This window comes from Oncorhynchus masou, chromosome 29, assembly GCF_036934945.1.
Source record: "Oncorhynchus masou masou isolate Uvic2021 chromosome 29, UVic_Omas_1.1, whole genome shotgun sequence".
Classification (NCBI taxonomy): Eukaryota; Metazoa; Chordata; class Actinopteri; order Salmoniformes; family Salmonidae; genus Oncorhynchus; species Oncorhynchus masou.
Window position 1 is genome coordinate 30,864,979 of NC_088240.1, and position 23,982 is coordinate 30,888,960.

Genomic DNA, 23,982 nt, shown 5'->3' on the forward strand with positions numbered 1-23,982 from the left:
TGGCAGCATCATGGTTTGGGCCTGCTTTTCTTCAGCAGGGACAGGGAAGATGGTTAAAACTGATGGGAAGATGGATGGAGCCAAATACAGGACCATTCTGGAAGAAAACATGATGGAGTCTGCAAAAGACCTGAGACAGGGACGGAGATTTGTCTTCCAACAAGACAATGATCCAAAACATAAAGCAAAATCTACAATGGAATGGTTCAAAAATAAACATATCCAGGTGTTAGAATGGCCAAGTCAAAGTCCAGACCTGAATCCAATCGAGAATCTGTGGAAAGAACTGAAAACTGCTGTTCACAAATGCTCTCCATCCAACCTCACTGAGCTCGAGTGTCATGTCTTGTTATGTCTGTTCCTGTCCTTTCTCTTCACTCTGTCTCTCTCTGCTGGTCTTTTTAGGTTACCTTCTCTGTCTCTCATTCTTCAGCTGTTCTACATCTCCCCTAACTAGCTCATTCACTCTTTCTCACCTGTTCTCTCTTCCCCCTCTGATTAGGTCTCTATTTCTCTCTCTGTTCCTGCTACTTTCAGTGTCTGATTCTTGTTTGTGTTTTTGATGCCAGAAGCAAGCTGTCGTCTCGTTTGCTTCCACCTTGTCCTATCCTGTCGGAGTCTGCCTGGCAGGTGCATCCTGCACTATACTACGTTCTTTTTGTTCCATTGTCAACGTTGGAAGAGGATTTATGCCATTCCTGTTTTTCATTAAAGAACTCTGTTTTCTGTTAAAACCGCTTTTGGGTCTTCACTCAAGTACATAACAGAAGAATCAGACCAAGAATGGACCCAGCGGCTCCGGACCCTTTTCACTCCGCCGTCGAGATCCAGGGAGCGATGCTAGGCAGACACGAGGAGGAATTGTCTGCTGCTCGACATGCCGTTGAGACCCTGGCCGTCCAAGTCTCCGACCTCACAAGACAGGTTCACCAACTCCACCTCGATCCACCGCCCACTTCCAGGGTTTCCGAGTCTCCGGAGCCCAGGATCAACAACCCGCCCTGTTACTCTGGGGAGCCCACTGAGTGCCGCTCATTCCTCACTCAGTGTGATGTGGTGTTCTCTCTCCAGCCCAACACTTACTCCAGGAGCGCAGCCCGCATCGCCTACGTCATTTCTCTCCTTACCGGACGGGCGCGTGAGTGGGGCACGGCAATCTGGGAGGCGAGGGCTGAGTGTATTAACCAGTTTCAGGACTTTAAGGAGGAGATGATACGGGTTTTTGACCGTTCTGTTTTTGGGGAGGAGGCTTCCAGGGCCCTGTCTTCCCTATGTCAGGGGAATCGATCCATAACGGATTATTCTATTGAGTTTCGCACTCTCGCTGCCTCTAGTGACTGGAACGAGCCGGCTTTGCTCGCTCGTTTTCTGGAGGGTCTCCTCGTCGAGGTTAAGGATGAGATCCTCTCCCGGGAGGTTCCTTCCAGTCTGGACTCCTTAATAGCCCTCGCTATTCGCATAGAGCGACGGTTTGATCTTCGTCGCCGAGCTCATGGAAAGGAGCTCGCGTTCTCCGTTGCTCCCCTCTCCACATCACTGCCACCTGCCGCATCACTGCCACCCTCCTCCGCCGGCTCGGATGCTGAGCCTATGCAGCTGGGGGGTATCCGCATCTCGGCCAAGGAGAAGGAACGGAGAATCACCAATCGCCTCTGTCTCTACTGCGGCTCCGCTGGTCATTTTGTCACCTCATGTCCAGTAAAAGCCAGAGCTCATCAGTAAGGGGAGGGCTACTGGTGAGCGCAACTACTCAGGCCTCTCCTTCTGGATCACGCACTACCTTTCCGGTCCATCTCCGCTGGCCCGGTTCATCTGCTTCCTGCAGTGCCTTGATAGACTCTGGAGCGGAGGGCTGTTTTATGGACGAGACCTGGGCTCGGGAACATGACATTCCTCTCAGACAGTTAGGGGAGCCCACGGCCTTGTTCGCTTTAGATGGTAGTTCTCTCCCCAAGATTCAGCGTGAGACGCTGCCTTTAACCCTCACTGTCTCTGGTAATCATAGCGAAACCATTTCTTTTTTAATTTTTCGTTCACCTTTTACACCTGTTGTTTTGGGTCATCCCTGGCTAGTGCGCCATAACCCTTCTATTAATTGGTCTAGTAATACTATCCTATCCTGGAATGTTTCTTGTCATGTGACCTGTTTAATGTCTGCTATCCCTCCTGTTTCCTCTGTCTCTTCTTCACAGGAGGAGCCTGGCGATTTGACAGGGGTGCCGGAGGAGTATCACGATCTGCGCACGGTGTTCAGTCATTCCAAGGCCACTTCTCTCCCTCCACACCGGTCGTATGACTGTAGTATTGATCTCCTTCCGGGAACTACTCCCCCGGGGTAGATTATACTCTCTGTCGGCTCCCGAACGTAAGGCTCTCGAGGATTATTTGTCGGTTTCGCTCGACGCCGGTACCATAGTCTCCTCCTCCTCTCCCGCCGGAGCGGGGTTTTTTTTTGTTCAGAAGAAGGACGGGTCCCTGCGCCCATGCGTGGATTATCGAGGGCTGAATGACATAACAGTTAAGAATCGTTATCCGCTTCCTCTTATGTCTTCAGCCTTCGAGATCCTGCAGGGAGCCAGGTTTTTCACCAAATTGGACCTTCGTAACGCCTACCATCTCGTGCGCATCAGGGAGGGGGACGAGTGGAAGACGGCGTTTAACACTCCGTTAGGGCACTTTGAATACCGGGTTCTTCCTTTCGGCCTCGTTAACGCTCCAGCTGTCTTTCAGGCACTAGTTAACGACGTCCTGAGAGACATGCTGAACATTTTTGTTTTCGTTTACATGGACGATATCCTGATTTTTTCACCGTCTCTCTCGATTCATGTTCAGCACGTGCGACGCGTCCTCCAGCGCCTTTTGGAGAACTGTCTTTATGTGAAGGCTGAGAAGTGCACTTTTCATGCCGCCTCTGTCCCTTTTCTCGGTTCCGTTATTTCCGCTGAGGGCATTAAGATGGATCCCGCTAAGGTCCAGGCTGTCATTGATTGGCCCGTTCCTAAGTCACGCGTCGAGCTGCAGCGCTTTCTGGGCTTCGCTAATTTCTATCGTCGTTTCATCCGTAATTTCGGTCAGGTGGCAGCTCCCCTCACAGCCCTTACTTCTGTTAAGACGTGCTTTAAGTGGTCCGTTTCCGCCCAGGAGCTTTTGATCTTCTTAAGAATCGTTTTACATCCGCACCTATTCTTGTTACACCTGACATCTCTAGTCAGTTTGTTGTTGAGGTTGACGCGTCAGAGGTGGGCGTGGGAGCCATTCTTTCTCAGCGCTCTCTCTCTGACGGCAAGGTCCATCCTTGCGCGTTTTTCTCTCATCGCTTATCGCCGTCAGAACGTAACTATGATGTTGGTAATCGCGAACTGCTCGCCATCCGCTTAGCCCTAGGCGAATGGCGACAGTGGTTGGAGGGGGCGACCGTTCCTTTTGTCGTTTGGACTGACCATAGGAACCTTGAGTACATCCGTTCAGCCAAACGACTTAATGCGCGTCAGGCTCGTTGGGCTCTGTTTTTCGCTCGTTTCGAGTTTGTTATTTCTTATCGTCCGGGCTCAAAAAACACCAAGCCTGATGCTTTATCTCGTCTCTTCAGTTCTTCTGAGGTCTCCACCGACCCCGAGGGGATTCTCCCTGAAGGGCGTGTTGTCGGGTTGACTGTCTGGGGAATTGAGAGGCAGGTAAAGCAAGCACTCGCTCACACTCCGTCGCCGCGAGCTTGTCCTAGGAACCTTCTGTTCGTTCCCGTTCCTACTCGTCCGGCCGTTCTTCAGTGGGCCCACTCTGCCAAGTTAGCCGGCCACCCCGGCGTTCGGGGTACGCTCGCTTCCATTCGCCAGCGTTTCTGGTGGCCCACTCGGGAACGTGACGCGCGTCGATTTGTCGCCGCTTGTTCGGTCTGCGCGCAGACTAAATCTGGGAACTCTCCTCCTGCCGGCCGTCTCAGACCGCTTCCCATTCCCTCTCGACCGTGGTCTCACATCGCTTTAGATTTTATCACCGGACTGCCTTCATCTGCGGGGAAGACAGTTATTCTTACGGTTGTCGTTAGATTCTCTAAGGCGGCTCATTTCATTCCTCTCGCTAAGCTCCCTTCTGCTAAGGAGACGGCTCAGATCATTATCGAGAATGTTTTCCGAATTCATGGCCTTCCGTCTGACGTCGTTTCCGACAGAGGCCCGCAGTTCACGTCTCAATTTTGGAGGGAGTTTTGCCGTTTGATTGGGGCTTCCGTCAGTCTCTCGTCCGGCTTTCATCCCCAGTCTAACGGTCAAGCCGAATGGGCCAATCAGACTGTTGGTCGCATTTTACGCAGTCTTTCTTTTCGTAACCCTGCGTCTTGGTCAGAACAGCTCCCCTGGGCAGAGTACGCCCACAACTCGCTTCCTTCGTCTGCTACCGGTCTATCTCCTTTTCAGAGTAGCCTCGGGTACCAGCCTCCGCTGTTCTCATCTCAGCTCGCCGAGTCCTGCGTCCCCTCCGCTCAGGCTTTTGTCCAGCGTTGCGAGCGCACCTGGAAGGGGGTCAGGTCGGCACTTTGCCGTAATAGGGCGCAGACTGTGAGGGCCGCTAATAAGCGTAGGACCAAGAGTCCTAGATATTGTTGCGGTCAGAGAGTATGGCTCTCCACTCAGAACCTTCCCCTTAAGACAGCTTCTCGCAAGTTGGCCCCGCGGTTCATTGGTCCGTTCCGTATTTCTCAGGTCATTAATCCTGTCGCAGTGCGACTTCTTCTCCCGCGCTATCTTCGTCGCGTTCACCCGGTCTTCCATGTCTCCTGTGTTAAGCCCGTTCTTCGCGCCCCGCTCGTCCCTCCCCCCATCCTTGTCGAGGGCGCACCCATCTACAGGGTTCGTAAGATTTTGGACATGCGCCCTCGGGGCCGTGGTCATCAGTACCTAGTGGATTGGGAGGGGTACGGTCCTGAGGAGAGGAGTTGGGTTCCCTCTCGGGACGTGCTGGACCGTTCGCTGATCGATGATTTCCTCCGTTGCCGCCAGGTTTCCTCCTCGAGTGCGCCAGGAGGCGCTCGGTGAGTGGGGGGTACTGTCATGTCTTGTTATGTCTGTTCCTGTCCTTTCTCTTCACTCTGTCTCTCTCTGCTGGTCTTTTTAGGTTACCTTCTCTGTCTCTCATTCTTCAGCTGTTCTACATCTCCCCTAACTAGCTCATTCACTCTTTCTCACCTGTTCTCTCTTCCCCCTCTGATTAGGTCTCTATTTCTCTCTCTGTTCCTGCTACTTTCAGTGTCTGATTCTTGTTTGTGTTTTTGATGCCAGAAGCAAGCTGTCGTCTCGTTTGCTTCCACCTTGTCCTATCCTGTCGGAGTCTGCCTGGCAGGTGCATCCTGCACTATACTACGTTCTTTTTGTTCCATTGTCAACGTTGGAAGAGGATTTATGCCATTCCTGTTTTTCATTAAAGAACTCTGTTTTCTGTTAAAACCGCTTTTGGGTCTTCACTCAAGTACATAACATCGAGCTGTTTTGCAAGGAGGAATGGGAAAAAATTTCAGTCTCTCGATGTGCAAAACTGATAGACATACCCCAAGCGACTTACAGCTGTAATCGCAGCAAAAGGTGGCGCTACAAAGTATTAACTTAAGGGGGCTGAATAATTTTGCACGCCCAATTTTTCAGTTTTTGATTTGTTAAAAAAGTTTGAAATATCCAATAAATGTCGTTCCACTTCATGATTGTGTTCCACTTGTTGTTGATTCTTTACAAAAAAATACAGTTTTATATCTTTATGTTTGAAGCCTGAAATGTGGCTAAAGGTCGCAAAGTTCAAGGGGGCCAAATACTTTCGCAAGGCACTGTGTATATATATATATATATGGATAGAATAATGAAGAGCTAGTCTGGCAGCCCTGTTTTTAGGGGCTGAACAGTACTCTAAGTGTGACAGGACCAAAAATGAAATCACCTGATTTGAAATGCTGGATGTTAAATACTCAGAACATTTTCTTGTTATAGCAATGCCCTCACCCATTTTAATGACAATGTTATCTATATGCTCAGACCAGGATAGAGCTGTGTCCAACGTGACGCCAAGTAGTTTGGTCTATTTAACTTGTTCGACAGGCATCCATCCAGGCATTCATCGGCAAATTTAATTGAGGGTCACCAGCAAGTATTTTTCTTGTACCAAATACAATACTTTGACACTTGCTTGTTCTCTTTCACAGCACAAATACAAGGCAGAATACCGTAAGCAGGCTGGCCATCACATTGGAGCCCGCTGCGTCGAGGATGACCCTCTGCTCGTGCTGGCGCTTAACTCAGCCAAGATCGCCTCTGATGCCCTGTACAAGAAAGACTTCAATAAGTCCAAGACCAAGTTCCATCTGCCAGTGGACATGCTGTCTTTCGAGCTGGCCAAGAAATGCCAGGTCCAGGTCAATGACAAACATTACAGGACGCATCTACACAACTGGACCTGTCTGCCAGACTCCACTGACGTCAAACAGGCCCGCAAAGCATACGACCTTCAGAGTGACGTGAGTAGAATATCTCTCTCCTCTCTCTCTCTCTCTCTCTGTCTCTCTTGCCCCATCTCTCTCTCTCTTCTTTCCCCGTCTCTCTCTCTTTCTCACCCCCGCTCTCTCTCCCTAATTAAATCAGGGAAATACCCCGAGATAAAATGATGGTTTGTCTAACTCTCCTCTGTCTGTCTGCAGTATGTCTACAAGGCCGATCTGGAATGGCTCCGTGGCTGTGGATGGATGGCTGCAGACTGTGTCGATCACGTCAAAGTTAGGAATGCCCAGAAGATCATGAACGAGGTAAGCTCCTCTATCTGTATCCATGCTGTTTTTGGTGTGGTTATTGGTTTCATTGGGCACATTCTGTTCCTCAAATGTCAGTCATTAGTACTGCATGTGTTTACTACCCTTCGGGGAATTCTTACCACGTCTCTCTCTCTACTGTCTTTTTGCAGAGGCTTTACAAGAAGGATGCCAAAGACAACTTTGCCAAATACACACACATTGTGGATCGTCCTGAGATTATCCTGGCCACCATCAATGCGTTTAACCTCAGTGATGTGAGTGAATCATTTTACTAGTTTAGCTGATACAGTATGTTAAGAATAGGCCAAAAAACGACATACAGTCTTTGGATGTCTCTTTTGTTTGATGCACATTTTCTCTGTTTCAGATAGCCTTTAACCATACCTAAGCTTAGAGAAATGTGAGGATGTTGTGTTGTGTGGGTTGTTTCGATTTGATCATGACCTGTGCCTATATGTCCTTCTGTTGTAAAGCTGAAATACAAGGAGACCTTCAACGCAGAGAAGGGCAAGTACATCGGCTCAGAGGACACACCCCAGCTGGCCCATAGCAGAGAGGTCGCCAAGGTCATCAGTGAGGTAAAGTACTCTACATCCATATGATTTGCTCTTCATAGGAACACCTATCTGCACAAATTTTATATGCAATTATATTTTTTATAATGTTGATAATAATTGTAATAATATTGTTGAAACTAATACATTTTATAATGATGATGTTATTAAAAAAATGTTTTATCTGTAACTTTTGACATTGAGGATTGTTTTGATGTCATTTGTAGAAATACTACAAACTGGCTTGGGACGAAAGCAAAGCCACTGGTTACCAGCTCGACCCTCAGTACATTCCAGTAGTCGGAGCCAAGAAGAACAGGGAGATCGTCAGTGACGTGAGTCTAATTTACATCCTCTTGACAATCAACAATACAAATATTATGATTAACTATAAAGAATATGATGATTATTACTATAAGTGTAAGGGGTGCGTAACCGGTGGCAGGGAAGTCTGACGCAGGAGAGCAGAACTAAGTAATAGCCGAAGCAGTTTAATAGCAAAACCAACGGCATAAAGAGTAACAAGACATCAGTAAAAAAAACTTTGCGCACGGTCATCATGTGCACAAGTACTTACAATAAACAATTCCGCACAAAGACATGGGGGGAACAGAGGGTTAAATACACAACACGTAATGAGGGAATGAAAACCAGGTGTGTGGGAAAACAAGACAAAACAAATGTAAAATTAAAAATGGATCGGTGATGGCTAGCAGACCAGTGACATCGACCGCCGAACACCGCCCGAACAAGGAGAGGAACCGACTTCGGTAGAAGTTGTGACAATAAGATATATATATAATCTTAAAGAGCAACGAACACAACGGACTTTAGTACTATTAAATCTAATTCAAATAGTTAAATGCGTGTTTGTTAAATGATTAACTACAAAGAATATGATGATTATTACTATAATATATAAATAATACTTAAAGAGCAATGGACACAACGGACTTTAGTACCATTAAATCTAATTCAAATAGTTAAATGCGTGTTTGTTAAATTATTAACTATAAAGAATATGATGATTATTACAAACAATCTTATAAACTGGGTGGTTTGAGCCAAGAATGCTGATTGGCTGACAGCCATGGTATGTAAGACCGTATACCGCGGGTATGACAAAACACTTATTTTTACTGCTCTAATTACATTGGTAACCAGTTTATAATAGCATTAAGGTTTCAGGGGCTACATCATGCCTAAGACCATCCCTTAACCATGGTATATTGGCCATATACCACACCCCCTCAGGCCTTATTGCTTAAGTAACTGCAAGTGGTTACATATGTTGTTGTGGTAACGGAGCTCTTTAGCAATCATTTGAGAAGGCCAAGGGCCACTCTCTGCAATCATTGATGACATATACGGAGCTTTTTCCCTGCAATCATTGATGACAAACTTTGAAACTAAAACCTTTCAGGCTAAGTACCATGACGCCCATGAGAAGGCCAAGGGCCACTACCTGGCTGGCACCCTGGTGGACTTCCCTGAGGTGATGCGCTGTGGAGAACAGGAGAAACAGAAGGGCCTGGTAAGATATGATACTGTTATATTACTATAGTATATCTACACTATATCTAGTAAGATATAATACTGCTATAATACTATAGTATATCTACACTATATCTAGTAAGATATGATACTGCTATATTACTATAGTATATCTACACTATATCTAGTAAGATATGATACTGCTATATTACTATAGTATATCTACACTATATCTAGTAAGATATAATACTGCTATAATACTATAGTATATCTACACTATATCTAGTAAGATATGATACTGCTATAATACTGTAGTATATCTACAGTATATCTAGTAAAATATATTATACTGATAACGTACACAGCATAATCTAGTAAATCACACACATGATAATCCGGTTGCTACAACAGCAGCTCCAGCCAGCATTAGAATTTGTTCTTCAATGACTTACCTGAATAAATAAACGTTTTAAAAGATACTCTGTTGGAACCAGGAATATGCCATATTTACTCTTTAGATATGCTTTCCTATGTATAATTCTATCATGTTCTTCTATTTATTTATTTTTCTTCCATTTAATATTGTTTTACTTACGTATATTCTTATTTTGTTGTTGCAATGTAGAGAGGTGAACCTGCATGTACGCATTTAATTGTACTCAGTACAACACGTGCAGAGGACAAATACACTTTCATTTGATTTGAAAATAATCCACACAGTGCGCTGTTCTTTCTTCCAGAGGGATTACCAGAGGGAGTATAACACCAACAAGATCAAGAACCACATCCCCGCTGACATCATTCCCAACGTGGTGGCGAAGAGGTCTCAGGACATGCTCAGTGATGTGCTGTACCGCACCTACCTGCACAACTGGACCTGCCACCCCGAACAGGAGGACGCTATCAGAGCCCGCAAGAACAACGAGATCCTGAGCGATGTACGTTTCAAGATTAATAGATTTGAAAGTGTATTTCGCAAAAGGACACAACACATCTTTAGCTGGCTACACTACCTCACACTATCACAGTATTTGTAAAATCATATCAAATCCAACTATCTGAACTCTGCATTGTGGCATTGTCTTTCTGTTTGCTAGGTGTACTACAAAGATGACCTGAACTGGATGAAGGGTATTGGTTGCTATGTCTGGGACACACCTGAGATTGTCCGCGCCAAGAATGCCTACCTGCTGCAGAGCGAGGTGAGTAGCAAGATAACTTACTGTCATTTATACCAATTATTTACCTCGTCTTTTGTTTGTTATTGATTGAATACCAGTCTATCATAAATGGATAAATACATATATATTTTATCATAAAAATACTTAAAGACAATCAAAAAGAGTAGTGATAGAGACTCCTTCAAAAGGATTATTCCTGCTTGGGGACTATGGTTTATTCACCCTCTACATTTGTTTTCTTGCAGCTCAAATACAAAGAGGAGGGTAAGAAGGAATTCAACAACTACTCCATCGTGACAGACACCCCTGCCTATGTGACTGCTATCCTGGGTCACACCTGGGCCAGTGATGTGAGTGTCAGATGTATTGTACAGAAATAAATACTATACTATACTACACGTCACGTCTTAATAGTATAGAAATGTATAAAACCCGCTTTGTATCAAAACATATGCTCTTTATCTCAACAGCTGAACTACAGGGAGGCTTACCATAAGGAAAAACATATGTATACCACAATTCTGGATACCTACGACTACGTACGCAACGCCAACCTCAAGCACATCTACAGCACCGTAAGTGTGGCTCTACTGTAGACGTACACTGTGTCTCCAAATACTGTAGTGTTTACCTATTAGGATTTAAATGCTTCATTTATGATGTTTATGTTTTCTCTTGTGTCGTCTAGAAAACGTATACATCTGCCTGGGACCAGATCAAGGCTAAGGGTTACACGCTGCCATCAGACTCCCACGCCATGAAACACGCCAAACAACAGAAGGTCATCCTCAGCAGTGTGAGTTCAACTTATCACCCAACTTATCACCCTTTATAGTCTAAGACCCTTTTGACTTTTGATGTTCCTCATTTGCTTGAACTTAGTTGTTTAGGATTATCAGTCGTCACATACGTAAAAGTTGCATTGTATGGTCAAAGCCCACTTCCCAAACCTACCCATATGATGTCCTCCCCTATAGGTCAAATACAGGGAGGATTATGAGCGGTTCAAGTCCCTCTACAGTCTGCCCAAGTCCCTGGAGGACGACCCACAAACTCTCCGCTGCATCAAAGCCGGACAGATGGGTCTTGACGTAAGTCTATCGCCTCTTTATTTTACTGTCTTCCATATGGCAGTCAAACACATTGATCTTAAATCAATGGAAATGTACACACACATGATAACATAATGGTTTATGTACCCTCCCTACATGTAGCGCTTGTACAAGGCAGACTATGAGAAGACCAAGGCCAAGAACCACATCCCTCCAGACATGCTACATGTCTTGTCAGCCCGTCAAACTCAGGACCATGTCAGTGAGATCGGTTACAGGAAGTACCTGCACCAGTGGATCTGCATGCCTGATATGCAGGTGTACACTCAGGCACGCAAGGTCAACGAGCAGCTCAGCGACGTGAGTCATCCCAACTTTTCATATTTTAATCAACTTTCTTTATGTGGAAAACTGTATATATTGGATTTTCACATTGCATTTAATCACAGTTTCATGTGAAGTTAAATGATTCAATTGAATTCACTTTTTTTCCTTACTTATTATAAACAATATTGTTGTTTATAATAACATATATATGAAATGTTCTTTGGGTAGACCTAGAGGACTTTTATTTTCTTTAATTTTGGGTTATAGTAATTTATTTAGGATCCGGTAGTGTCAGAAAAAGTAACTAATATTGCTGATTACTTCTAAACTATTGTGACATAGTTATATATAGTTATATTAGGTAGTTCAAAGTTATAGTTCCCAAATGCTGTTCTTCTTCTTGCTTGTCCTTATGACTTCTATAACTTTCCTGTGGCTCCCCAGGTCTTTTACAAGGATGACCTGAACTGGCTGAAGGGAATTGGCTGCTATGCTTGGGACACCCCTGAGATCTTGCGCGTCAAGGCTGCTGACAACCTTCAGAGCGAGGTAAACTCCCTCCCCATGCCTCTCACCTATCTTTCCTCCTCTCCTCTCCCCTCCTCTCCTCTCCTCTCCTCTCCTCTCCTCTCCTCTCCTCTCCTCTCCTCTCCTCCTCTCCTCTTCTATCCTCTCCTCTCCTCTCCTCTCCTCTCCCTCCCCTCCTCCTCTCCTCTTCTATCCTCTCCTCTACTCTCCTCTCGTCTCCTTTCCCCTCCTGCTCTGCTCTCCTCTCCTCTTCTATCCTCTCCTCTTCTATCCTCTCGTAATCTAATGACTAGAGGGAAATGATTCATTCCACAGATGTGGACATTGATGTGGATGTATTTGTGTGTTTGTTCTTGTCTTTCAGAACAAGTACAGAGCCAAAGGCATTGAGGCATTCAAGGAGTACTCTATGGTCATCGACACTCCTACCTATGAAACAGCCAAACAGAGTGCTCAGAACCTGAGCGATGTGAGTACTGTCGCTAAAGCTTCTTCTTTTTCTGTCACCATCTTGTTGTTTTATTTAACCCTTATTTAATCAGAGTTCACTTCCTGGTCCAGGCTCTCATTTTTGTACTTCTCTCTTCCCTACTCTGTCTCCCCTGTATATCCAACTGTCTCAATAAACGAAACAAAAAAATGGAATATATATATCAATTCTAATTATTTTCATGATGGAGCATATGAAGTTCTCTCCTCTCATGTTCTCAGCTCCACTACCGTAATGACTACGTCACCAATGTCAAGGGAACTAACTCCTCCCCCGCTGTCACCGTTGACACAGAGAGGGCACGCCTGGCCAACTACAACCAGAGTGATGTAAGATATCGTCCATCCTCAATTCTTTTTTGGGAATCATTTCTTTACTTTAAGTACACTCTTACAAAACACAACTCACTCGTAACTTTCAAAAACGCCTAAATAGTAACTACTCCCTCACTGTTTATAGAAGTAAAATATGCTCGTTTTATTATGATTCTCATATCTTATGTCCTTCTGTTTTTCCTCTCTCATGATTCTCCTCAGAACTTCTACAAAGAGGCCAACAAGAACTTCATGCCTACTGGCTACTCTCTACCCCACGACAATCCTCTCATGAAGCAGGCTCAGCACAACACCATCGTTGTCAGCAGCGTAAGAAAGACACAACACTTTCTTTTATACAATGTTCATCTATTCGTTTTTTTTTACTTGATCCATCACCCCCAAAATAGAGAGAACCCCCCACCTTGTGTATAAAATATGAACCATTAAGATTCTCATTGAGGTAATTATCACACCAAAAAATCTATTCAGATGCAAACGTTAAGAGAGGCACGCACTGTGTCACTCACACTTCTGTACTGTAGCTAGGTGAAGTAGAAGGAAGCCTGTAGATGTAGTTACCATAAAATGTTATATATCGTATCTCTATGGTAGGAACTCACACGTGGAATTCTGTTGTGTTGTGTAGGTGAAGTACAAGAATGACTATGAAAAGTCAAAGGCTACAAACTACACCCTAGACCCAGAAGGTGTCAGCTTCGTCAACATCAGGAACGCCAACAAGGTCACCAACCCGGTAAGATTACAAACGTCTTCTCCTCTACCCCCAGTAATTGGAAAAATATCATAATTGATGAATTATTGAATTTGATTGATGATCCATCTATGTGGCTATTTGTTATGAGTCCCTTGAAAGATGTTGAGTCATTATAGCTGTGTACAGTCCAAGACCCTGGAATGTGGGCATCATTAAAATGATTATTTGGGGCGTAGTGGTGATGTTATTTCCCCTCTCCATCTGTCTGTCCCAGCGTCTGTACCGTGAGCTGTATGAGAAGGAGAAGGATAAGGTCCACAGCACCTACGACACACCTGAGATCAGACAGGTCAAGATGACCCAGAAGGCCGTCAGCGACGTACGTGACCTTTTGTCATCCTGTCATTATCACTCCTAGACTATTGTCATTGATGTTTGTTACTATTACTTAGTGTTGATGCTTGCTACAAGACTAATTCCGTCATGATTATCTCTGTTTTCATTCATACACTTATTTTCAAAACTATTTTATTTGTTTGTTCTCTTTGCTGTGAAGTTTACCACGTGTTCTAAGTACTGAGTGTCTCCCTTTGTTCCGTGAAGTTGTGTTACAAGGAGAAGTACTTCGCCAACAGAGGCACCATGATCCCCATGGGCATCACTCCCCAGATGATACACTGTAACCACGTCAACGAGATCACCAGTGACGTACGTGGCCCAATAACATTCACTCAAAACAATGCAGCCAAGCAACTTCTGAAACATGCAATATTTAGGCTATACAACCAATGAAATATGTTTTTTTCAATGAAAACTTAAGTTAACTTCAGTGAGGAAACGGGAAGAATTTCATTGATAGGTTTGTTACTTTACCAAACCCTACATGCCTATTGAATGATTATACAGTAATGTGACCATTATCTGTCTCTGTTTCCATCACCAGCTGAGATACAAGGAGGACCTTCTGTGGCTGAGAGGCGTTGGCTGCTTCATGTATGACACACCTGAGATGGTCACTGTCCGCAACATTAGCAAGTTCAGGGTAGATGGCCTTTCCTTTCTTTTTCATTTTATCATGGCTTCAATCAGCAATCTAAGTATACACAATCTGCAAATACTGTAAATAATATGTCTATACTATGCTTATAATACATCTGCTAATCCATATTAATTTATCTCTCCAAAACAGGCCAACTATGATGTTGAGGCAAAGAAGAACCGTGCCAACTTTACTGTGGTCCTGGGCACACCAGAGTACCAGCGCATCACTGAGCTCAAGACCCACATGAGCAATGTGAGTCATCTTCACTATCATATCTTCCACCATATATATATATATATTATTATATATTATTATAATAAACAGTACAATCAGGTCTGTCTTTCTGTCTGAATTGGCAGTGTTAACCTTTAATCTCATCCTCAGCTGAAGTACAGAGCCCAAGGCAATGTGGAGAAGAGCAAGTGCACCACCACCCTGGACTCCCTTGAGGTCCAGAGAGTCAAATGGGCCCAACAGCTCAGCAACAAGGCAAGTCAAAAGGAGATGCCCACAGCTTTTTTTGTGTTTCATCTTAGCTCTCACAGATACATTAAACCTGCTTAACTCTTTGGAGGACTGATAGCTGTGTTAAGATTTCTATTGATGTCAACTTAAAGCACAACAATGACAAAAAGGTACAAAGAAAGAGATTTCTGACATTTCTGTTAATGTTAATTACAGTTTATGTACACTGACCTGGCCTCCAAGGAGAGAGCCCACTTCACTCCGGAGATCAACACCCCCATAATGGACCACGCCAGGGCTATGAAGGTGGTCTTCAGCGAGGTAAGTCTTTCCAACGTCATTTCTCTAACATTCCTCTAGCGACACTATATTGCCCTTCTTATGTCCCAGTATGATACCATAGTATTTGCCCTTCACCACTGCTCTAACACAGTTTCTCCTCTGTTTCTTCTCCCAGATCAAATACAAAGATCAGTATGAGAAGATGAAGCACAAGTACACCAGCATCCATGACACACCCATCCTGGTCCGGGCCAAGAAGGCCTACCTACAGTCCAGTGATGTGAGTATGCTCTCTGGTGATCCCTCCTCCGCCTCTACTGTCTTTGGTCTTTAAGTTGTCCTTCTTCCAAATGACTGACCTATGTACTTCTCTCTCTCTATCTGTCTGTCTGTCTGTCTGTCTGTCTGTCTGTCTGTCTGTCTGTCTGTCTGTCTGTCTGTCTGTCTGTCTCTCTCTCTCTCTCTCGCTCTCTCTCTAGCTGCGCTACAAGGAGAGCTTTGAGCAGGCCAAGGGTCACTACCACAGCGTCAAGGATGCCCTGGACATTGTGTGTCACCGCAGGGTCACTGATGACATCAGCGAGGTCAGTGTGTCAGCCAATTAGACGAGATCTCCCCAGCGACCAAAACTGGTTGAAATGACATCCCTACAACCAGTTTACGAACAGTAATCTGTGTTTTAAAGAAGTCGTTTCAACCAGCTTTGCCTGCTGGCTCAGAGCTATTAAATGGACTCCATTTGGTATGTGGTTTTTGCCAAACACTGTATGTATGTTATCATACAGATAAAAGACACTTCTCTGTCTCCACACAGATGAAATACTGTATACACATATGTTATCATACAGATAAAAGACACTTCTCTGTCTCCACACAGATGAAATACTGTTATCATACAGATAAAAGACACTTCTCTGTCTCCACACAGATGAAATACTGTATACACATATGTTATCATACAGATAAAAGACACTTCTCTGTCTCCACACAGATGAAATACTGTATACACATAGTTATCATACAGATAAAAGACACTTCTCTGTCTCCACACAGATGAAATACTGTATACACATATGTTATCATACAGATAAAAGACACTTCTCTGTCTCCACACAGATGAAATACTGTATACACATATGTTATCATACAGATAAAAGACACTTCTCTGTCTCCACACAGATGAAATACTGTATACACATATGTTATCATACAGATAAAAGACACTTCTCTGTCTCCACACAGATGAAATACTGTATACACATATGTTATCATACAGATAAAAGACACTTCTCTGTCTCCACACAGATGAAATACTGTATACACATATGTTATCATACAGATAAAAGACACTTCTCTGTCTCCCCACAGATGAAATACTGTATACACATATATTATCATACAGATAAAAGACACTTCTCTGTCTCCACACAGATGAAATACTGTATACACATATGTTATCACAGATGAAATACTTCTCTGTCTCCACACAGATGAAATACACATATGTTATCATACAGATAAAAGATAAAACACTTCTCTGTCTCCACACAGATGAAATACTGTATACAGATAAAAGACACTTCTCTGTCTCCACACAGATGAAATACTGTATACACATATGTTATCATACAGATAAAAGACACTTCTCTGTCTCCACACAGATGAAATACTGTATACACATATGTTATCATACAGATAAAAGACACTTCTCTGTCTCCACACAGATGAAATACTGTATACACATATGTTATCATACAGATAAAAGACACTTCTCTGTCTCCCCACAGATGAAATACCGTATACACATATGTTATCATACAGATATAAGACAATTCTCTCTCTCCTTCACACAGGTCAAATACAGAGAGAAGTACAACAACACTCTGGGTACGTGGAGATCCATCCCCGACCGTCCCGAGTTCTTCCACAGCAAAGTCATCTGTGATAACGTCAGCGACGTGAGTCAAGTTAACATCAGAAAATACCCTCGCAGCACAATCACTGTCTTTTCAATTCCAATACATTCGAGTGCTTACAATGTGTAGTTTACCATAGAAAGATTGCATTGTCCATTTCAGCGTATTAGAATACTTTAACCTGTATGTTTTTGCGTGACCCAAAACATGAATATATCTGCCTAACATTAGATCAAGTACAAGGAGGACCTGGATTGGCTGAAGGGTATTGGCTGCTACGTGTGGGACAGACCTGAGATGGTCCAGGCTGAGAAGAACAAAAGCCTCTACAGTGAGGTAAGAATTTAGGAAAGAAAGAATTTACCACTACAAATTCAATAAGACCATTCTCAGATGTTATCTTTCTCTTCTCATATCCACAAAAGCTCTTTTCTCCTCTTCTTTTCCCTCTTCTCCTTTGAAAACAGAGACTCTACAAAGCAACTTTTGAGAAGAACAGACACCAGTTCAAGTACACAAGTGATACTCCATTCTTCCAGGCCGCCAAGAATGCCTCCGTTATCATCAACGAAGTAAGTCACAGCTGCACTTTTGGAACACATTTTTATGTCGGTTTTAATTTGGATATACTGGATATATTTCATCTTATTTAAACGATCTTATGAAAACCAGATACAGTAATGAGTATAACGTGTGTTCTCTTTCTATCTCATTTGGATTCTCAGCTTTGAGGGTAACAGATGATCATGATTAGTTCATAACATTTAGTAGATGTACTGTAAAAGGTGATGAATGCACCATCCTTCTTCCTGTGGTGGTCCGAGCCACAATACTGTGTCGTTGTCACTCAAGTTTCTCTTGTCTGCAGTTCATTCCTCTATTTATCACATGCTATTAACCTTGACTTTCTTTCCTGGTAGTCTTCTTATTTCCTGACTGTCGCAGCTCACTGTTTGTTTGTCAGTTGTCTTTAACTTTTTGACATTCTGAGCAGAGGCGCTATAGAGCAGCCTATGAGAAGACCAAGGATAAGTACAGCAGTGTGTTGGATGATCCTAGAAACCTCCTGGCTAAAGAGAACGCCAAGAATAGCCAGGTAAAGCTATGATTGGCCCGCTGCCGAGTCCCGCCCCCGTCTGCCTCCGTCTACTCTGGGCCTATCAGAACTCTTGCTTCTGAGCCCGGCGCATGAGGTCATCTGACTGCAGGCCTTTCGGGAGGTCGTAGTCGCATGGCTAAGATGTCATCATTCGTGTTCACCTCTCTCTCTCTCTGTCTTTTTCCTTACGCCACAGGTGTCGTACTCTGCCACTCAAATAGCCCTCTGTGGTGGTTTGAATGAGCGGCTACACTTTCCTTGATCTGTGCACTCAGTGTTGAACCCCTAAACTTGGTTGAACCCTTTTCTCATGTCAGTTTTAATGATAATTGTCAAAAACAAATTCAGCATTGTCAAAACCATGAAATCTAATAAAAAGGCATATTTGATTAATTGATTGAACCCAATTCAACCAGGTTTAATATAGCTGGGCGATTCACTCTGAGGGCACAAATCAGGAGGACACAACTCAGACTCCACGCCTGGGATCTTGGGAGCTCCTCTCTTGTCCTGTCTGTCCCACTGTCCCTGTCCTCATCCTCTGCATGCTGTGTGTGTTTGTTGGTGTGTGTCCCCGTGGACAGAAAAGATATAGGTCCAGGGCTAAAGAGCTGCTAAAGAATGGCTGCAATGAGCTGCTCCGTCCAGACATCCTCAGCGCCATTTGCCAGTCCAGCGCGCAGTGTAAGGTAATCATCCATTGGCCCTGTAGACCTCACCTCGTAAAGTCCTCAAAATGTCCACTCCATTCCAGTTTTCCCAATTCTCACTCCCTCCGGTTGTCTTCCCAGCTCAGCCCTCGCTAACTGTAGCTGTGGAAACCCATGCTGAACTCCCATTGGCCAGTGACTAGAATACCTCACCTCTGTCTGCCCCACATTCCCCTCACACCGCTGCTTCATAAACACTCCTGAATCCTCACTGATCTCAGAACCCAAGCTACCCAGCTTACCCCAAGTTATAATTCATCTGCCTATAACCCACATCACAAGTACAAACTGAACTGTCTAGAAATACGTTTTACGTCAAATTATGAACACAGTCAATAGATTTATTTCCATTTATTTTAGTTGAAATTCTAAATCCAAATGATAATTTAAAAAATACTACCATTATTAACCTCTAGCCGTACTACTCATGTTCAATATGTATCCACACTAGATTTATCATCAGCAGCACATAGTGTCGAAACAGACAAGCTGATCAGGACATAGTGTAGAAACAGACAAGCTGATCAAGACATAGTGTAGAAACAGGCAAGCTGATCAGGACATAGTGTAGAAACAGACAAGCTGATCAGGACATAGTGTAGAAACAGACAAGCTGATCAGGACATCGTGTAGTAACAGGCAAGCTGATCAGAAACAGGCAAGCTGATCAGGACATAGTGTAGAAACAGGCAAGCTGATCAGGACATAGTGTAGAAACAGGCAAGCTGATCAGGACATAGTGTAGAAACAGACAAGCTGATCAGGACATCGTGTAGAAACAGGCAAGCTGATCAGGACATCGTGTAGAAACAGGCAAGCTGATCAGGACATAGTGTAGAAACAGACAAGCTGATCAGGACATCAAGCTGTCAGGACAGAAACAGGCAAGCTGATCAGGACATAGTGTAGAAACAGGCAAGCTGATCAGGACATCGTGTAGAAACAGGCAAGCTGATCAGGACATAGTGTAGAAACAGGCAAGCTGATCAGGACATAGTGTAGAAACAGGCAAGCTGATCAGGACATCGTGTAGAAACAGGCAAGCTGATCAGGACATAGTGTAGAAACAGGCAAGCTGATCAGGACATAGTGTAGAAACAGGCAAGCTGATCAGGACATAGTGTAGAAACAGGCAAGCTGATCAGGACATAGTGTAGAAACAGGCAAGCTGATCAGGACATAGTGTAGAAACAGGCAAGCTGATCAGGACATCGTGTAGAAACAGGCAAGCTGATCAGGACATCAAACGTCAGCTGGAGAAAATCATCCATGAGAAAATGACTGTGCCCTAACAGACTATTGGTAGCACGTATCCCTTGTCTCTGTTTTCAGTCTCAAACTGTGTATTTGTGGAACTCTCTTTCCACATAATTTCAGTTTGTTACCTGTTTCCGTTAAGCATGTACCAACCTCTGCATGGTGTCTTCCTATTGCATTCATTCATTACATTGACATGTGCTGTAGTTGTTTCACAGAATCACCATTTCTTTGAAAATACATTTCATTTCATCAAGAATGGATAAAGGCATGTAAAATAAACTCATATAGCCTACTGAAAAATCAATATGCAAAGCACATAGATAATCTATAGATAATTTAAACACTGTTAATAATATATACATTTATACTAATTTGACAGTAGTGTCTCCTGTGTGAGTGTCTAACTCTTGTGTTCTGCCCCCATCACCACAGTGGAAGTACAGGGCGCAGTATGAGCGCGCTAAGAACAAGTTCACCTCCATCCTGGAGACACCTGAGCATGAGAGCCACAAACGCAGCAAAGCCATTTTAGACGTGAGTTCACTTGGCCACACAACATTGAATTAACGATACTTTTTGTTGCAATTGTTGTCACTTGTTTCTCTCTTATAAAAATAAATAGTTATTACAAAAATAAAGATATAAATAAATGTATCCTTTCCTTACTGCTGTGCATTTATCTACATAACACTATATGTGAATCATTTAGACTTGCACCATTTCCTCATCACTTTTTCCAGAATGTCTACAAGATGGAGTATAACAAAAACAAGGCTAAGGGCTACACCCTGGGCCATGACACTCCACACAGCACACACATGAAGAAGGTCAAGGAAATCACCAGCGTGGTATGTACTCTACACTCTCAAAATGGCCACCTTCCTTCCCTCTCACAACTGGACCTCTAAGATGGAGGCAGATACAGTCATAGCCCTGGTACTGTATGTGAGTGTGTTTTTATCTCCTTTGTCACTCAGCTGAAGTACAAGGAGATGTATGAGAGGAGCAAGGCCCAGATCAACATGGACCCTGAATCCTTTGAAATCCGCGCTGCCAAGGAAGCCTACAAGAACATCAGCAATGTGAGCCTCTCTCTGCTAGTACTCCTCTTTTCCTTGTATCCATTTACTTCTGAAAGCCACTTCTGAATAAATGAATGAATAAATGAATGAATGAATAAAAATAAAATAATGTGGCTTGTATAATACAGGTATAATACCTGATGTGTTCTACCCCACTTGAATGGTTGCTTGAGACAGGCCCTTCACTCACTCACTGTTCTGTTCCTTTCTGATTTGTCTCCTTCCAGCTGGACTACAGGAAGAAGTACCAGGCCACCAAAAACAAGTGGATCTGGACTGTCGACAGACCTGACTTTGTCCACGCTGCCAAGGCCAACTTCCAGCAGAGTGATGTGAGTGATACACTACAGACATATGTTTGTTTGGATGTATTTAGTATTTTTTTTTGTAAGAGTCCATGAAGAACAAATCTAGACAATAGCGACGTACATGACTTACACACACAACACCATCCCAGGTTTCTATACTGACACCTTGTATCTTTGACATGGCACCTCTGGTCAACCTCTGTTGTGTATCTGGCTGTCCTCAGATTGAATACAAGTATGACAAGGAGATGATGAAGGGTTGTGTGATGTCCATCGTGGACGACAAGTTAGCCATCCTGGCTAAGAAGAATGCTGATTTCAGCAATGTGAGTAGTTGTTCCTTTACCTGCCACCCATCAATCAAAAGGTCCAGAATATTCTATTCTGTTCTCTCCTATTCTATTCTGACACATGACATTTTAATCTTAAGAAAAAAAGAACCTGTGTTAATGGTTGTGTTTTTTCTGTCCAACAGGTGAAATACAGAGAGAAGTTTGAGAAGGCAAAAGGCCAGTATAAGACTGTTCTGGACACTCCTGCTAACCTTCATGCCAAGTCAGTGCGCATTCTGGCGTCTGAGGTAAGAAGCAGAAAACATCAAACACATGATAACTACAGATACTTACTATGCAATGTTTACTGCCAGTGATTGGCTGTCTTTACTAACCTACAGTATAGTTATCATAGATAGATCGTAAATGTCATAATGTAGACCTTATCTTATAGTTGAACAAGAAATTTGCTACAAAATATTTCAAGAACACTTGTTTTAATGAAAGAAGCTACTGTACACTATGTTAGTTTCGTTTGTACGAGACCCAGTCAGATTCCTGTCAGACACTAGTTGTTTGTTTTCTTCCTTTCCTCAGAGCAAATACAAACTGGCCAGCAAGATGGAGCATCAGACCAGCAAATTCAACACTCTGCCCACAACCCGCGATACCATCCACGCCAAGGACATGGGCAAACTGGTCAGCGAGGTCAGTCCCTACTCTCCATATCAGCTGTTTAGTTGGAGCTGGTATACAGGCTTGAACCTCCATTTCCAGATTTCTCACACAGAGTGAATGAGACTTCCCAAGACTATACAGACCTGAGTCTTTTGTTACCTTTGACATTTTTGTCTCTGCCATTTTGTCCACAGAAACAGTACAAGCAGAAGTTTGAGAAGGAGAAGGGCAAGTCCAAGTACAACAACATGAGTGTGCCTCCCGATGTGCAGCACGCCATGGACGTAGCCAAGAATCAGAGCAATGTAAGTCACTAACCATACTCCTCTAGAAAAATACATCACTATATCTCCTATATTAAAGACATTCAACAGTTCATGCTTGCTTGGTCGTTATTAATCAAGTATTCATTTTTCCATCAGCAGTTGTCACAAAGTGGCTTTTATGTTTTTCACTCTCTATGTCATGCCTTTAATATCAGTCTTTCAATGTGGTGGATTCCCTCTTTCCTCTCTCCATCTCTAGTTTGCCTACAGGCAGGGCGCTAAGGCCAAGCTCAACTACACCTCTGTGGCTATGCGCCCAGACATCATGAAGGCCACCCAGGCCTCCAAGCTCACCAGCAATGTGAGTGTTTAGTACACTGTGAATAGCATACACAGTGGTGAAGACTGTTAGCCTGTTTGGCAAAATGTTGTATTCATTTACCTTTCTGAGTTGAATATGCATGTTTCCACTCTCAGCATGACAGCAACACAATGCATCAAGTCAAATCACCACAGTCTGTGCTGAGCTGTTACTCACTGATGGTTTCTGTATTGTGTCTGGTAGATTGGTTACCGTGACAAAGCTCGCCAGGAGGCTGCCCATGGTGGCTCACTGACCCACCGTCCAGACATCGCTCTGGCTACTGCAGTGTCCAAGCTGACCAGCCAGGTACGGTCAACACCAAACCCTGGGACAGGGTCAAATGGGCTGCAACTTCCTGTCTTTGTCTTGCGACTTCCTTTCTCCTATTGAATGACTCACTGATTGGTTGATTTCTGGTAGCATCTGTTGGGGCTCCTCTGCTTCCATAATTTAAGATTACGTTTTTTCATTTGTGTTATAATTCTATGATATCTGCCAATATTCTTGATTGTTATAGTTTTTCCTCCAGTCTTTTTTGTTTTGTGTTTTGTTTCCTTATACCTGTAGCTATCTTCTTTTTCCCTCTCCCATCGCAAGCTTTTGCAAACACAGACATGCATTCTGCCCTACCAAGCAAAAAGGCAGTAACTGCTCATAGCGTGGAGAAAAATGAGAAAAATGGCTTTAATATACCTTGGTTTCACAGTAACTTTATGCAGTTATTGCTAATATGACCCCCATTTTCTCCAAAACACAATACAATAGAGGCAGGATACTTGTCCACATGATTAGGCAT

The 23,982-nt window shown here is 43.6% G+C and overlaps 1 protein-coding gene across 1 annotated transcript in view; it reads left to right on the top strand.

The window, feature by feature from the left end:
- LOC135519322 (nebulin-like) overlaps window positions 1-23,982 on the top strand; it is an 86,385-nt gene that overhangs the window by 41,085 nt on the left and 21,318 nt on the right. The window contains exons 78-117 of the mRNA XM_064944493.1: window positions 6,182-6,493; window positions 6,674-6,778; window positions 6,934-7,038; window positions 7,258-7,362; window positions 7,566-7,673; window positions 8,762-8,872; window positions 9,573-9,770; window positions 9,930-10,034; window positions 10,259-10,363; window positions 10,484-10,588; window positions 10,702-10,809; window positions 10,991-11,104; window positions 11,228-11,425; window positions 11,837-11,941; window positions 12,285-12,389; window positions 12,632-12,739; window positions 12,947-13,054; window positions 13,374-13,481; window positions 13,717-13,821; window positions 14,046-14,150; window positions 14,386-14,484; window positions 14,632-14,736; window positions 14,869-14,973; window positions 15,166-15,270; window positions 15,407-15,511; window positions 15,711-15,815; window positions 17,085-17,189; window positions 17,379-17,483; window positions 17,615-17,719; window positions 18,142-18,243; window positions 20,649-20,750; window positions 20,957-21,064; window positions 21,194-21,298; window positions 21,526-21,630; window positions 21,831-21,932; window positions 22,082-22,186; window positions 22,476-22,586; window positions 22,751-22,861; window positions 23,082-23,183; window positions 23,388-23,492. Coding sequence (XP_064800565.1) covers window positions 6,182-6,493; window positions 6,674-6,778; window positions 6,934-7,038; window positions 7,258-7,362; window positions 7,566-7,673; window positions 8,762-8,872; window positions 9,573-9,770; window positions 9,930-10,034; window positions 10,259-10,363; window positions 10,484-10,588; window positions 10,702-10,809; window positions 10,991-11,104; window positions 11,228-11,425; window positions 11,837-11,941; window positions 12,285-12,389; window positions 12,632-12,739; window positions 12,947-13,054; window positions 13,374-13,481; window positions 13,717-13,821; window positions 14,046-14,150; window positions 14,386-14,484; window positions 14,632-14,736; window positions 14,869-14,973; window positions 15,166-15,270; window positions 15,407-15,511; window positions 15,711-15,815; window positions 17,085-17,189; window positions 17,379-17,483; window positions 17,615-17,719; window positions 18,142-18,243; window positions 20,649-20,750; window positions 20,957-21,064; window positions 21,194-21,298; window positions 21,526-21,630; window positions 21,831-21,932; window positions 22,082-22,186; window positions 22,476-22,586; window positions 22,751-22,861; window positions 23,082-23,183; window positions 23,388-23,492 — 4,620 coding nt within the window. The remainder of the gene's footprint in view (window positions 1-6,181; window positions 6,494-6,673; window positions 6,779-6,933; window positions 7,039-7,257; window positions 7,363-7,565; window positions 7,674-8,761; window positions 8,873-9,572; window positions 9,771-9,929; window positions 10,035-10,258; window positions 10,364-10,483; window positions 10,589-10,701; window positions 10,810-10,990; window positions 11,105-11,227; window positions 11,426-11,836; window positions 11,942-12,284; window positions 12,390-12,631; window positions 12,740-12,946; window positions 13,055-13,373; window positions 13,482-13,716; window positions 13,822-14,045; window positions 14,151-14,385; window positions 14,485-14,631; window positions 14,737-14,868; window positions 14,974-15,165; window positions 15,271-15,406; window positions 15,512-15,710; window positions 15,816-17,084; window positions 17,190-17,378; window positions 17,484-17,614; window positions 17,720-18,141; window positions 18,244-20,648; window positions 20,751-20,956; window positions 21,065-21,193; window positions 21,299-21,525; window positions 21,631-21,830; window positions 21,933-22,081; window positions 22,187-22,475; window positions 22,587-22,750; window positions 22,862-23,081; window positions 23,184-23,387; window positions 23,493-23,982) is intronic.